The sequence below is a fragment of the Labrus mixtus genome, chromosome 9 (assembly GCF_963584025.1).
Source record: "Labrus mixtus chromosome 9, fLabMix1.1, whole genome shotgun sequence".
Classification (NCBI taxonomy): Eukaryota; Metazoa; Chordata; class Actinopteri; order Labriformes; family Labridae; genus Labrus; species Labrus mixtus.
Window position 1 is genome coordinate 10,132,291 of NC_083620.1, and position 15,352 is coordinate 10,147,642.

General features: G+C 43.7%; 1 protein-coding gene across 3 annotated transcripts; it reads right to left on the reverse strand.

The window, feature by feature from the left end:
- Window positions 1-16: 16 nt before the first annotated feature.
- On the reverse strand, window positions 17-14,962 carry LOC132980191 (inositol polyphosphate 5-phosphatase K-like). 3 transcript variants are annotated; one of them, XM_061046176.1, is made up of 14 exons: window positions 14,861-14,962; window positions 14,383-14,458; window positions 9,715-9,819; window positions 9,480-9,588; window positions 9,260-9,376; window positions 8,115-8,290; window positions 7,927-8,038; window positions 7,184-7,293; window positions 7,045-7,071; window positions 5,348-5,576; window positions 4,957-5,094; window positions 4,789-4,872; window positions 3,374-3,478; window positions 17-3,289 (listed from the first exon to the last, which is right to left on the reverse strand). In XM_061046176.1, the coding sequence occupies exons 2-14, from the start codon at window positions 14,448-14,450 to the stop codon at window positions 3,194-3,196; spliced, it is 1,476 nt and encodes a 491-aa protein (XP_060902159.1). In that variant the 5' UTR covers window positions 14,451-14,458; window positions 14,861-14,962; the 3' UTR covers window positions 17-3,193. The 3 variants fall into 3 exon arrangements, with proteins under 3 accessions (XP_060902159.1, XP_060902157.1, XP_060902158.1); XM_061046174.1 differs by lacking the exons at window positions 14,383-14,458; window positions 14,861-14,962 and adding an exon at window positions 11,638-11,876; XM_061046175.1 differs by lacking the exons at window positions 7,045-7,071; window positions 14,383-14,458; window positions 14,861-14,962 and adding an exon at window positions 11,638-11,885.
- Between the last annotated feature and the right edge of the window lie 390 nt (window positions 14,963-15,352).

Consider the following 15,352-nt stretch of genomic DNA (forward strand, 5'->3'; position numbering starts at 1 on the left):
CAAACGACTCTAAGAATCCAGTGTGATGTTTTTAATATTTGAACTTACAAAGGTATAAATCTTTGTTACAGTTTATTTCTCTTGAAGATAATAAAATATTTAAATCCTGCAGGCTGATAATAAAAACACCAGAAGAGATCGCCCTCGTGTGGATCAAAGATAAAACAGCAGTATTTGAAATCAGGAGGAATAAACAGAGGTCATAAAATCTCACCATATTAAGATCGATTATTAAAAAGTATTAACGACAAGAAGCAGCAGGTTACAGAACGTCAACAGCAACAAAACAATCATTCCAAAGGCACCACGTGAAGCAGGGATGCACGATATTCTGTTCACATCATTAATCCGCCGATATCAGGAATATGTTATCATTTTTAATTCTTCTAATAATGACATCATAAAGAGAGTCCGACTGATTAATCAGCCAGCCAGCCAGTTCTCTTTCACCAGCAGATTATGGATTACAATAAGCATCATCACTCTGCAGAGTGTTGAGCGGTGATTAACGTACATGCTCAGTTACTTTCCAGTCGAGTGACCATCTCGTCTTCATTAAATATATTTTACACAAGTATTTGATAACTGACCCAAAGACTTATTAAAGAAGATACATACATATACTGTTACTAAACCGAATCCATCAGGAGCAGGTCATTATCGGTCTAATAGCGTTCATATCGTGCATCCCATAATACTAACATGACAGCACATAAACGTTTAAACTGCGTACCATCTCTTTCTTTGTTTCCATAACCAGCAAACTAAAGAAGAAATCAAAGATTAAAACACAACAGTGCTGAGGAGCTAAGAGAGCGAGCGACAGAACGCCGGCCCCACCACAACAAAAAGTTCAAAAATATAAATCTGTTTTCAAGTCGTCCAGGAGCGACTGGAGTTCATTCCAATAGTGACCAGATCCATCATGGTGGCTGAACCCGCCCTGCAGCCGTCACAGATCATCGCTGTGGGACGAGTTACTCTCTGCACACTTCCAGAGAAAACAAGTTTTTAAAGGTGATAAAAAATATTAAAGCAGGAACGAATGAAGCCGTTCATCTTCTCGATAATGTTAATAGTTCTCTCTCGAGACCTGCTGAAAGTCTAGCTCTTGAACTGGGTTTCAATCCAGCATAGAAAGCCTCTGCGCTATGAAACAGTACAGCAGAGGAACAAGTCCTACCCATTTAACCCTTTGTTTCCTTCACTACACTAAACTCCAGCGACACGGATAGCGGTGGTAAAGAACGGATGTTTCTGAGTCTCTTCATACCTCACGTCTTTTTCTACACGTTGATTTTAGAAGCTCTTTTCTATTTAAAGCTTAAATGATCAATCACTGAGACATGAGGTCAATCGACTCTGGAGGGGGGGGAGAGAGACAGCTCTCTACAATGTTTAGAATTTAGACTGTAGTACCCATTTTAAACACTACGGGGTCAGAGTTACATACTGTTTAAGTCCAGCTGAAATTTCCTGTTGAAAATCCGATCCAGCATCACGAACGTGCACACAAGCCCTGTATCTTTTGATCGGCCTCAGGACACCCTGAAGATCTCGTCCTATTCGCTCGGTAAGAACCAATCATTGATTTGTTTACTGAACATCATGTAAACAAGGGTCGGCCAATCAGCCTCGTTAATTCCCTTTTCGTCGTTACAGTGGTTGGCCTTCTAAACGAGACCAACTTAAATTGTCCATCTTCTTCTGTCAGCACCGTGAAGCAGCAGAAACATTTCAACCTGGACATGGCGTGAATGATTTTACCTGTGAACACCTGAACGCCGTCTGTCCCCACAGAGCAGCGGGTCTTACAACAACGTACTTCACCTTGTTTTTTATCCTCCTTCTTTCTTAACCAATCAGAAACCATGCAGTTCATCTAGTACACAGGTTTGAAATCAGCTGTTAACGGGGCGCTCAAAGTTTCCGTGGCAGTCAGAACCATGAAAAGAAGGTACCGACCACACACGTGTTGAGATCTGTTCACACATGCACAAAACTCCTGAAAATGTACTGAAACATTTGGGATGACCTGCATGTGTGAGTGTTCCAGACTTCAGCCTGCTGCTAAACCCTCGACATGAAGTCGGGCTGAAGCAGCTATAAAAGTAATATTTTGAAAAGTTCACCCTGAGTGAACAGGTGGAGGGGGGCAGGTAATAAAGCAGCGTCAGACTCTATTCTGTTCTTTTCTAGTCAGTAAAAACAATCAGTAAAACACATTCAAACCATCAAACTGGGCCCCTCCTCCTGGGCTCATCGGCCACAGAAGCCCCGCCCCCTGCAGGATGTAGTGTGAATGTTTACTGCCTGTACCTGCACTGCAAGCTAACGCACGCTAGCACAAGCTAACCTGCCTGTCCAACAGGAAGCAGACCAACTCCACGTCCACGGGTAAAAGCCAACACAAGGTTCACCCTCGATTTAGAACGAGCTTTATCCGCTTGGTGTTTCACCTCACTGTGATTATATTTTCTCTTCTTTGCTGCTACGTCCACGTCTCTTCCAATCCCTGAATTGTATCCACTCCTAAACTCACCTGCTACGCTGTTATTGGCTGGAGGAAACACACCAGCTCCGCCCAGAAACGTCCCAAGTCAACCAGAACAAAGCAGAACAGTAAAATCCAGTCAGAGGACAGAGTCTCTGCAGACACAGTCACCACCTCACATGTACGGAGGCCCAGAAGGAACGATGGAGCAGCTTTACTTTAGTACTTAATTTTAAAGGAAGAAGCTGCTCTATTTTATTTTGAAGGAAAAAGCTGCTCTATTTTACTTTGAAGGAAGAAGCTGCTCTATTTTGCTTTGAAGGAAGCAGCTGCTCTATTTTATTTTGAAGGCAAAAGATGCTCTATTTTATTTTGAAGGAAGAAGCTGCTGACTATCTTTAATATGAAAGAATAAAACTATCATTATATGGTCGGGAGGGATTACTGGGGAAGACTTCAGGGACAGACTGTCCTGAAATGTTCTAGAAATTCTCAGGGTTTTACTGCATGTGTGAAAACATCTTTAGTAACTTTGAGCCACTCCGTTAGAGAAGTGGGCGTGGATGAGTAATGGCGTGTGAAGGCAGCACGTCCATGGCTGCTTCTACAGCGGGAAACACATTAATTCAAAAGCCTTGTTGTGGTTCTGAGAGTCCAGGTCCTTTTCCACCTCCTGGCACACCTGTGAGTTCTGGTGCATCAGTTCCAAACATCTTCCCTCACTACCTTTTGGTCAAGTCCGTTGATCTTCTCTGGCAGCAAGCCTTCCTCGATGGCCACCTTGGACTCGTGGACCTTAAAAGAGAGGCGTTTCATCTCTTTAAAACAAGCTGACATAAAGATTCATATCAGGAAGAGGAGATTGATCTTCTGACTCACCTTGAATGGTTCGCTGACTCCAATGATGCTCTGCAGAGTGCTGCAGAAATAACACAGCACGCACTCTCCTCCCTGCACGGGGATTTCCTCTTTGTCCACATAAACCTGCAGAACAGACAAAGTTATCGATAAACTATTTAAAGCCTCTGAGAGGAGGAGTTTAACTGGTTCTTAAGCAGATGAAGATGGTACTGATATTTCTGATGACCTACAGAAGACAACCAGCAACACGTTATTTTAATGCCTGAAACATCTGCTGCAGGGTCGGACCAGTGACCAACTGGAAAAACAGCCCGGGGTAGACATCCTTGCTAATGATCTAAAGAGGCTTACATTTCTCGCTCTGTTCACCAGAACTGAAGAAGAGGAGAGGTCAAACATCTTCCAGATCTTAAACCATTCCAGTTACCTTTGGATCGAGCTTCGAAACAAAACACTTTGTATGCTTTCTCTGTTGAACCCATAGACCCATATTAATGTACAAAGCCTGAGTGTTCCTGCAGGGGGCGCTGGAGTCCCATCGATGGCGGTCTCCATGCTGGAAATGCTGTCTCAGGCCCTGTTCACACTTGACTTCTTTTTCTAAACTGTCAAAACGGAGGGTTTTATTCTGAAAATAAACCGGATGTTTTAATGTCGGATGAAAGGTGCAAGGTGTCGGTGTCTGACTTCCTGTCCCGTTTGTTCCTTTCTGTGCTAAATTGATGTGTCGTGCTCCGGCCGGCTCCGGCGCGGTTGCACCGTAGGCTAGATCCCGTTGTTAAGGTTACAGAACACTCGCGCATAAGCGCTCAAAAGGCGCTGAAGGCAGCGCTTTTTTCTGAAAAAAGAAGTCCAGTGTGAACACGGCATCAACCTAACTTTCAGTCAACCTAACGACAGGCTGAGAGCTGGAGCTGTAAACATGTTAATCTCTGCTGTAAAAACAGGCTTTTTAGAATGGGTGTGTATGTGACTTCCTGTGCTTCAGCAGCCAGCCTCTAGTGGACACTCGAGGAACTGCAGGATTTACACTTCAAAACCGGAGGCTGCGACTTGGTTTAACCAAACAATACAGCAGTACATTTATTGTTGGTCACATACAACATCAACACTGCACGTTGTTTTCTGCCGTTAAGACCGGTGTACGACCAGCCAGAGCACGTTGGATTGAATTCGAAGAAGTCTGTAAATGACAGATAGCTTGTTTGCATAATCTTGTCGTTCTATTTGTTGTTACAATGTAAACAGAAGCCGCCCCAGAATGGATTCCTGGGGTACTCCTTTGCTGACCACAATAAGAGGGGACTTGGTTTCTATCAGATTTCAAACAAATAGATGACTGGCTTACTAAAAGGGTTGGTCTTTTTATATACCTAGAATAGTTCAGTATCGTCAGGGGAATAAACCGAGAAGGTGTTGTGTCAAATCATTACCTGTATGACTTCTTCATTGAACGCCACTTCGTCGTCTTTCACCCACGTGTAGGTGATGTAATCTGACACGTTGGTGAATCCAACCTGAAATCCACACACACAGTCAACCTCGCCGTACTGAAGGGTCGTACTTTCATTGCTGAAGTCAACAGTTCTTGTTTAGCAGACCTTATAGAGTCCGATCCAGTCCCACGTGCTGGAAGGGAAAGGCTGCAGAGGGCTGTAGAGAACCATCGAATCAATGTCGGCACTCCAGTCGCCCTCTGGCTGCAGTCGCACCAGAGGAGTCGTTTGAATCTTCCTCAGCTGGACAGAAAAATACATTCAGATTAGTAATGACATTTTGTAGCTGTTATAATCATTATTCTGTAAATGTCTGTAAACATTCAAAGAACACGCTCTCTCTTCATCAAAAACAACAGAAAAAAGAGGCTTAGAAAGAAACGCTAGGAGCATGTGGGACCTTACTCTACAGTTTATCTCTACTCCTATAAACTTTGAGAGATGGCTCTGAAGGAACACATTTATTGTCTTCCAGCTGAGCCGATCAGTTTCTCACCACCAAAGTGAAGATGCCGATGACAGGCTTGTGGTCGCTGACGCTGTACTCCATTATGCTGGTGTAGAACTCCTGTCTGACTTTCAGGGGGTACTCCTCGTCCTCCTCCAACTGCCTGAGCTCCCTCACATCCCCAACATCGCTTTCATCCTGCTCCTCGGGGGGTGGGGCTGCAGGTCGCAGGCGCCACAGGATCCTGTCGGTCCACGCAGGCTTACGCTTCTTACCGCTGGACAGGTCGTGGACAGAGAGGGGGGACACTGGTTAGGACATAATGGAAGTGGAATGGAATGTATGAAGAAGTGTATTATACTGTATATGAACAAAGATCTGCATGGTCACATGGCAGACAGCGAAGTCACATGGCAGACTGCGAGGTCACATGGCAGACCACAATGCATCTGTGCCTTTAAATCAAGCGTTTATAAAACAGTTTAAAACCACAGGAAGTGAACTTAACCCACAAAGACACTTCTGTGTAACATCCAGCTTTAATCCAACACACTTGTATTGAATTATCAACAGTTAACATCTGACCATGCACGTTAGCTCTTATGTAGCAGCTGCTCAGGGAAGGCACACGCTGGCTTTAGGTTAAACAAAGCAGCCATGTGTTACTGAAGGTTAAATATGAGTTAATATGAACAGCGACACTTAAAGGAACCCAGAGGTGCAGAGCGGTGGGTGTGTTAATGTGGGTTTAAAATAGCAATGCTGCCTTCATGTGCTGCTCAGAAACATTGTACGTCCCAGCTGTGCAGCCGTAATGACGACATGCACGCCTTCAAGTGCTCGAGTAGAAAAAAGGTATGACATCATCCTGAAACTACGGACCAACACCAAATAAACGTCACTCCATGGCGCCACTAAGAGGTGAAAAACTCAGCAACAGCAACAGTATAGAGCTCAGTAGTGACAGCCCACTTTTTCAGTGGCTCTGGTTCCTAAAGTAAATTTCCCTGTTCGAAGCCTGTTACCATGACAACCAGTGTTGTAATATCTTGTAGTTTGTGTTGAATATATAAATAACATTCACTGCAGCATAACAAGGTTATCAGTACATTTACTGTTAGCTAACTAACCAGCTAGCCTGCTAACAAAACTATTCGTTCGCATATGGCAGGGAGGGGCGGGAAGCATTGCCATGGCAACAATCAGAGACGTCGCTGTAACACTCTGTGATCGTGGGTAGTGTAGTTCTTTTCCCCGATATCATGAATAAACCGTGTTTCTCTTAGAGGTTGATATCAGACGAACGTTCTCCTACAGGAGCAGAAACCATCGTTTCACACTCAGGTAGCTCGTGGTCAGTCTTCCTGTGATGGTTATGACATCATGGCGAATAATAAAATCCTCTATGGAGAACATGAACCACACTGTGGAGCTCTATTGGCTCCAAGAATCGACAATCTGAGAGCGCCGACGTCTAACTGTTGAACAAACAAGCATTCAGTCGCTTCTTTGCAGAGACAAGCGGACTTTTGAAACAACTGTTAGCACTTCCTGCTTGTTTGTTCCATTTGCATTATGAACTCAATGCATGCTTCACAAAGCCGTTGAAGTTACTAGACGGCATAAAAAGGGAGTCTACTTTCACGACTGAGTAAAAGTAGCTTTATGCAAAATCAGAATAATGGATTAAAAAGGGATGACGTGACGTGTTAGAGACGTGGACACCAAGGTGTTTGAACTCTTACTTAAAGCCAAACCATGTCCTGTAGCGCCTGTGAAGGAGGAGTAGATACACATCATCATATTTCAGAAGGCAGGTTCTGGATATGAAAGGTGATGAATCGATAAATAATCAGGATAATGATGTCATGGTCGGTGTGTTACCTGCTGTCGTAGATATCCGTGTTTCTGTCAAACTTGTACGTGGGTTGAAAGTCCAGAGGTCCTTCTTCAAACTCCTGGAGCATCTCCTCTTTTTTCTTCAACATGGTCAACTGAAAATCACAACACGTTTGAAGAAACCAGGAAGAATGCTCTGCACCAATCACACGAGGCCTGCGCTCTGACACGACTGCACAACCGGGACGTACGATATTTCCGAGGAGCACTTGAAAGCAGCATGACTATTTTAGTACAAGTTTAGCGGTTCAGGCTTACAGATGATGCTTTGATACCTTTTGTTTTCTGATATATCTGAAAGGACGATAAGGTCCTGTGTCCACCTGGCGTCTTTTTCTGAGCGCGCCGCCTTTTTTGTGTGACTGCTCCGAGCGCTTATGTTGAAAAATTTTCAACTTTTCAGAAAGTCGCTGTTTTGACGTCACCGGCGCTCTTTTCCAAATGTTTGATATTCCCTGTAGTTTTGCCTCCTACAGATCGTGTCTTGTACCCACATCCTCCTCGCTCCGTGTCTGAGCGGGAAATAAACGATCTCAACTCTAAAACATGCAGAAACGCTTCATGCAGGAGCTTCAGAGCGCACAGCCAGCACTTTTCTGCCCGGAGAACACAACAAGTGGACATGGGGCCTAGTAGCCCTAACCCTAACCCTAGCAGCTACATTTTCTTAACTAATGCAACACAACACTGAGAACACGAGATCGACCACAAGGCAAACAGTGTCAAACCTGGTCTTTGCTCCAGAGGAGGTTGTACTTTTCGTCGCTGATACAGGTGCGGACAAAGTGCATGCCGTGGTCCTGGATCCGGAAGTTGAGATCCCCGAACCAGAACACCAGCCTGAGATGAGGGCGGGGGGGGGAGGGGTGAGAAATTAAAGTGTGACTGTACAGTTAAATCTCGTAGATCTTCTCACCTGTGGTCCAGGACTGTCTGAGCCTTTTTACAGTCAAAGGTCTGCGTGCTGATGATGTGCTCAAACTCGTCCACTCTCTCTGTGGCGTATTTCATGTGAGCAGCCAGGTGACAGTTGAGGAAACAGGTCGTGTGGCCGTAGAAAGACAGACGCACAGACACGCCACCTTTGTTACCCTGAGAGACGAGAAGAGAAACACAGGAAGCACGAGTTCTGTTACACTGTACTTCTATAAATCTAATTAGCTGCATGCTAATAAAGCTAATATACATGAGTCTTAGCTTATTAATGCCAGAAACATTTTAGCTATTTTAAGCACTTTATAGTTTTACTTTATTTGTATTAAAGGAAAACACAAAACACAGAGTTTGTTCTGAGGTAATGTTTGCATTCTGACTTTTTCTAAGGAAAGCTCTCAAAATACTCTGAACAACAGGAGCCTGGGAAGAGTATTAAAGGAGCAGTATGTAACTCTAACACCTAGTGTTTAAAATGGGTACTGCAGTCCAAATTCAAAACATTGTAGAGAGCTGTCTCCCCTCGCCCCCTCCTCTCTAGAGTCAATGCTCACGCAGGTTGCCATGTGGTGGACACTGAAGCTTCAGTGTTTATCCAGCTCTGCATCGGTCTGTAAACCTTTCTGTGTTCTAACCTCTCTTCATTTTTCAAAAGCATCTCCAATATTGATCCTAGTTTGAGCACGTTTCTGCTCGTGGAGCTTATTAGAAACATGCAGAGGCTTTTTAGGTCGGGTACAATCACTTCTATCTGAACCAGTTCTCCTGCCCGCTTCCATCGCTGCAACACCTGTTGACCTGATAACTGCTCTCATATCTGGCAAACCGAGGGGCGTCCAAAACGGTCGTGTGGGGGTGTCTTAAAACCGCCTACCTTCTCTGGTCCAAACAAATCCAGAGCATTCAGGACCAGAATCTAAAGTTAGAAGGAGGACATACTGGCTGCTGCATTGTTGTCAGAGAAGCCAGCACTTCAACATATCATGTTTCCTTAATGTCTGATCATATAGTAAGATCACTTTATCATTTCACTCACTGCACATCTCACTGATTGGATCTTTAAGTTAATTTAAAAAATCAGTAATCATTATTAAAATCAATCAGTTGTCTGTTTTGTGCTTTTCTTACCCAGTAACCCATAATGCCGGTGCGTGTGTACGTTGCCCGGATGTCTCGGATGAAGGGAACGTGCTCCAGTTTGGAGAAGAAGAGCAGCAGCAGACCTTGCATTCGGATGGATGAAACCTGCAACAAGCACAACAAACAGCTCAACATTAAACTGAACAAATGTCATTGAGGACTCTCATTACTTTAAGTGTTTTGGTTTAGCGGTGGAGATGCTGTGTACCTTCACATAATTCAGTGGTGCCAGCGTGGACATAAACAGTTGACTCCACGGGTCGTCGAATAACGTGTCAGACATGAATCTCATCGGTCCTGAGTAAACCTCCTGCAGACTAACACACACACACACACACACACACACACACACACACACACACACACACTTTATTGCCCCATATCCAGTCATATAACTGGATGACTCGCCCCACTGATCCCTTCACAGTCCCTGCACCACCTACCCGATGACGTAGAGGTCTGGGCTCTTTGGGGAGTTCAAATGGAGAAGCGAGGTCAGGTCATCCGGGGGATCGGCTGTGGCCACGTTCCACGTCACCATGTGAAGCCTGATGGAACCGAAGGCAGAAGAAAGAGTGGTTTGAGCAGCACTTGAATCCAAACAACATCTCACTCTCGCTCAGTGAAAGATGGCAGGAGGTTAAACACGTGTTGATTTTAACTTACAGACAAACTGATGATCATTTGTTGGTCTATATTATCAGGTCATTAAGGTCTCTTTGTAATACTGTGAGTTCAGCATTTATAACTTTATAATAATAACTTTATTGAAATGTGTGCCTGTTAGTCATTTGTCCTGCTTAGTCTGCTTTAAGTTCAGAGTTTACAGTCACCGGTGACTCAGGAAGGATTCAAAAAGTTCATCTGAGACTTTTCATGAGAGGACAAAGCAGTTTTTTCAGCTGCTGTCTCTTTAAGGCCCCCCATCAGAGCACCAGCTCTGACTGTATGTTGGTCTTTTAAAAAAAGGGAAATTAAGTCATTGAGTGCCGGATCCTTTTTAAAAATCCTGTTATTCAAAAAGATATCAACTTAAAAGGTGACATATCCTCCTCCTCTTCAACCAGTTTAAATAAGTCTCAGAGCTCCTCAAAACATGTCTGTGAAGTTTCTTGTTCTAAATCCACTCTGATCCTGTATTTGATCATGCCTATAAACCCCTCTATTTCAGCCCTGCTCAGAACAGGCTGTTTCTGTGTCTGTACCTTTAAATGTAAATGAGCTGTGTCTGACCACGCCCCCTCTCTGGAAGGGCTTGGGTGTCTCAGGCTTTCTTGCTCCATGCTCTATTGTTTACGGTGAGAAGGCAGACTCAGAGGGCAGAACAAACACCTAGCTGTGGGAGTGTCACCCACCTGGGGGAGGGGTTACTGCCCTTTGTGATGTCATGAAGGGAAAACCTCCAAACGGCCTGTTTGAGTGCACATTTTCTGAAAAGTGGAGCAGGTAAAAGACGGAGAGGATGGACTTTTCTCATCATTGGGGAGTTTGTAGACCGACTAGAGACATATATTAGTGTTAGAGAAACATGGTGAAGTGGATTTTACAGAATATGTTACCTTTAAGGTTTTTTTTTACTATTTTATATTAAAGTTTAAGATATTGTACTGCAGTCTGAGACTCTGATGATGTGATATAACTTTTGTCTGTAGCTCATGTATCAGAGCATGGCAGCGGAGCAGATGGTGGTAATCACAAGATTTGACTGAATTCAATGATATCGGTGTAAAATATACATAAAGTCAGTGCTTTGATCATAAAGCAGTTTGGAGAATTGGTGAAATTGGTGAAAATGCTCATAAAATGTCTACAAACTGAAAAGCTCTCCATATCTGCCGATTACTGAATACTTTCCCTCTTAATTCAGCGTAAGCGCCAGAAAACTTTGCATTGGCGTGCTGGCTCTTCTTAAAATGTACTCGATTGCATACAGCTGCATAACATCAGCGTAATGCAGAACTAAGCTGAGAGGTTTACAATCACAGAGGTTCATTCAGCTAGGACACAAATCAAAGAAGAGCACATGATCAGGGTGTGAAAGCTGTTCCAGTAAAAGCGCTACGCTACGACCACAAGCAGGTCAGACTGGTACAGTGAACACATAATGAGAGTAGTCATCAGTTCAGACAAACCCACAGCATATCCACTCGCTGCAATCAGCTGCTGCAGGGAGGGAAAGACGCGTTGGAACACAATTTTCTACTGAAGGATTTCAATGAGTGGAAACATAAAGTGTAATTTGTTGTGCAGAGACAACAGCGTTCATTGGAGGAAAGAAGTGAAGCTTGTTAAAGAGGAAAGCGTAAAGACGAGAGAGAGCAACGTTCCAGCTTTGTGGAACAGAAAACATAACACGCTCTCTCCACCTGAATTTGTCCTTTTTCGGCTTGTTGGCTCTCTTGCCGCAGACGAGGAAGGCGCTATCCAGTGCCTGGACCATTTTGTCATGCAGCCCGTGCCTGGGGTCCAAGTCATCAACGCACGTCATCAGCTGGTTGAGCCGATGGCGAAGGGCGAGTTTGGTGCCCGTCGACTGTGTGGAGTGGGTGTCGGAGCGTTCTCGCCCCATGGTTCCAAAAAGCTGAGAGATTTCCTCCATCCTGGCTCAAAGCGTGTCACAGAAGAGAACCAAAAGAGCGACAGCGTCAAAGTTCTGGGTGTTCTGCAGAACCAGACCACCGAGTGAAGTACAGGAGTCCGTGCTGGAGGACTTTGGTGCTCCAGAGTTATGAGGAGTGATTAGAAGTTTATCCACAAGTCTTCTTTGTGTGCTTAAAACTACTTATAATCTCGTTGGTACAAATGTCTCAACAATAGGCTTATCAAACTATTGTGAAACCCACTTGCACTGCAGGAACGTAAGAGCGCTTAGCCTTTCAAGCTGTCATGCAACAAACTGTGATTTCTTTTGGCCGAGTGGCAAACATTATTTCTTCCTTCAAATCCACATTACGTGTGAATAGCCGAGTAACGTAATCCACCAGCTAGAGAATAGGCTCATTTAGCTGACTGGCAAAGGCGGCGTTGGTGAGGTGCTGGGGCTTGTGTGTGTCAGGAAAGCCTTGGGATGCTGGTTACCAGCGGCAGGAACTGAAACAAAGACTCTCTTAGTAAAAATCCCAAACCTGTCTCTGAATGAAATAAGAGAAACGTCTCTTCAAGTGATCACGGCCAATGAGTGAAAGAGAAAAGGAGACAAGAACTCTCGACACTTTTGTTCCACACAAGGACGCCGTGGTCTGAAGAGGGCAGAAGAGTTAGCAGAACAACACAACAAAGTATGCACGAGGAGAGAGTCCGGACCGGCTTCAAAAATCACTCTGGCGTTCATGTTTGAATTACACAACAGGGTTTCTCCGAGAGGCGTTGTCAGGCCCGATGGGAAATACCTTATGAGGCGTGCTGGCAGGTTGACGGCCGCAGTAATCATGGTCATACATCAAGAGGGACGCCAACTTGTTATAGTTGAGTGTTCAACATCACGCTCCTCACAAGCCGTGTAAGAAAACACTGATTTAACACCGTGTCCTAACGACACACGAGCGTTGGACTGTCGCATCACGTACTATAGCACGCCCGCTGTCCACACTGCATCCGTTAAATATTTAATTCTCTGCTCTTTAAATTTCAGTTTCCCCTTCCAAACATTATAAGGTGTCATGCTTTTCTTTTGAAGGCGGACTGCTTTTATATTGAAGGTGGTCAAACTGAAGTGTGGTGCTTTTGTTTTGAAGGTGGTCAAACTGAAGTGTGGTGCTTTTGTTTTGAAGGTGGTCAAACTGAAGTGTGGTGCTTTGTATTGATGAGCTGTAGACTCAAATCTCAACACTCTGAGCCGCGTCAATAAACGGCTCGCCGTGAGCTGAATAAAGTTTTTCTCCGGCCTTGAAAACAGGTCAAAGGTCAACATTTCATCATGATAGGGAATTTATAAATGCTCCTCTGTCTTCACTTTGTACAACAAGCTAACGAGCTCTGCTGAGTGAGGAGAGAGAGTAGAGCCCCCTCGTTCCTCGTACGTCTACGTGAGTGACAAAGAGGGAAATAGAAACATTGTGCTGCGTCACTTGCGGGCGGTTAGGACACTCCAACAGGAAACAGTCAACTGAGCTGTACCACTTTGACCGTTAATCATATCGACTTTCTCTTGTAAAAATAACAAACTTCCTATCGTCTGAATCGGCCTCTTCACAGTTCTAAAGACTATGAACAGTCTGACAATAAAAACAGTTCCTCTAACGTATAAAAGCGAGTGATTCATATCCCAAAGAGACGAGGAACCTTTCTAACAAACAGCACGCATAAGGGGGAGCAGGGGGATCTCACAGGATCCACTCTTCCTCACTCAAAAGCAAATTCACTTTTTTGTAATAAGTTATTACTCACAAAAACGTAACAGTCACTGACATTCGGGATATCCTAGGAGTTATGTTGCACGCCTCGCTTACAGAGTCAACCGTCATCACGGCTGCATGTCATCCCCATCTCTCTGCTCCCAATGTCTCCCGTCTCTTCAGCTGTTTCCAATAAGTGCTAAATAATGGCCCAAATATAAACCACCTCTCCCAAAGTTAACGTTTCTAATGACTGTTTTGAGCAGCGGAGACCTCAACAGGTTCTTCCTGAAGTCCTTCACATTGTAAATACAATAAAGTTACATAGAAAGTTGTGTTCAAAGTAGAACAATGTTCACTGGTTAGGACAGATCACATTCAGACCTGCAGCTGTTGAATGGAGACACCACTGCAGTAACGGCAGCTTGTCGACTTCAGAATCAGAAATACTTTATTAATCCCTGAAGGAAATTCGTTATTAATATTATCTAATATTCGAAATTCGACTTCCGGTTTTTCACTGGATTCATCTCTATTTATCTCTAAATATTCGTCTATATCTACTATTTCTAAAGATGGAAGACAGATCTAAGAAAGATATCGGATTTTTTTTCTCCCTAATATCGGTGTTAATATCGGCCCCAAAAATGTTGTATCAGTTTGCCCGTACTTGACACCTTGCCCATTTTCCACTTCACCGCCTCCAAAACAAGAATCTACATGTCATATAAAGTGAGGTGTTTGCAGTCACAATGCACGTGACGCATGTTGTCTCACCTGAAGCTGTCGCCCTCCTCCTCCTCCTTCAAACGGAGGTCTGACTGCTCCTCGTTCTCCTCCATCATTACCACACCTGCACAGCAAAACAGGAAACAAGTTAAACCTACACCGTAGTCCAGTGCAGAATATACAGAATAACATGAACAAAGTGAAAAACATGAATAAATATGATAATAATAAAGACTGTACATCAAACACGCTTACTGTACCTCCGAGCAGAACACTTATAAGACGACATTCACACAGGTAATGTTAGCTATCGTTAGTACGGGTTAGTTATGGTTAGTACAGATGAGTTAGGGTTGTTTATGGTTAGTTATTATTAGTTGTTAAACGCTGTTGTGATGTTGTCTTTTGATCGTTAGAAGGTGACGCTAGCTCCGCTGCGCAGCAAACAAACCATAAACCGATTTTCGTTTTCTTCAAACATTTAAAAACATTGTTAAAAACCTGTTCACCGGATGATCATTTTTACCTGTAATGAATTTGCAGTTGTTGTTGTCTTAGTTTCCTTCTTGTAATTAGACTGCTGAGCAGCAGACTGACAGGAGCTAATGTTGTTATAACCCGCCATAAACGGAACACACGATAGCTGCCTTCAAAATAAAATCGTGACATTTGTGGTTCCAAAGCTTTTTTCTGCATGACCCCCCTTTGGCAGATGAAAATATTGATGTAATGTGTTGAATTAAAAAATATATTTATCTGACTGTATATCAAACGCATTTACTTCAATATATTCCACAACTGTTTGTAGAAAGAAGCATATAATTTTATTTCGGTAAAAGAGATAGAACCGGAAAACAGATCCCCTTCGGGTTAAATCCATGCTGCGTTCATTGACATCACATATGTTCGGAATTTAAATACTTATTGGGCGAATATTGCCCCAAAAAAATCCTGCATTTATTGCAGAGTAAATTATATTGCTTAGTACTAAGATGAGAAACTCTCGGAGACCAACTGA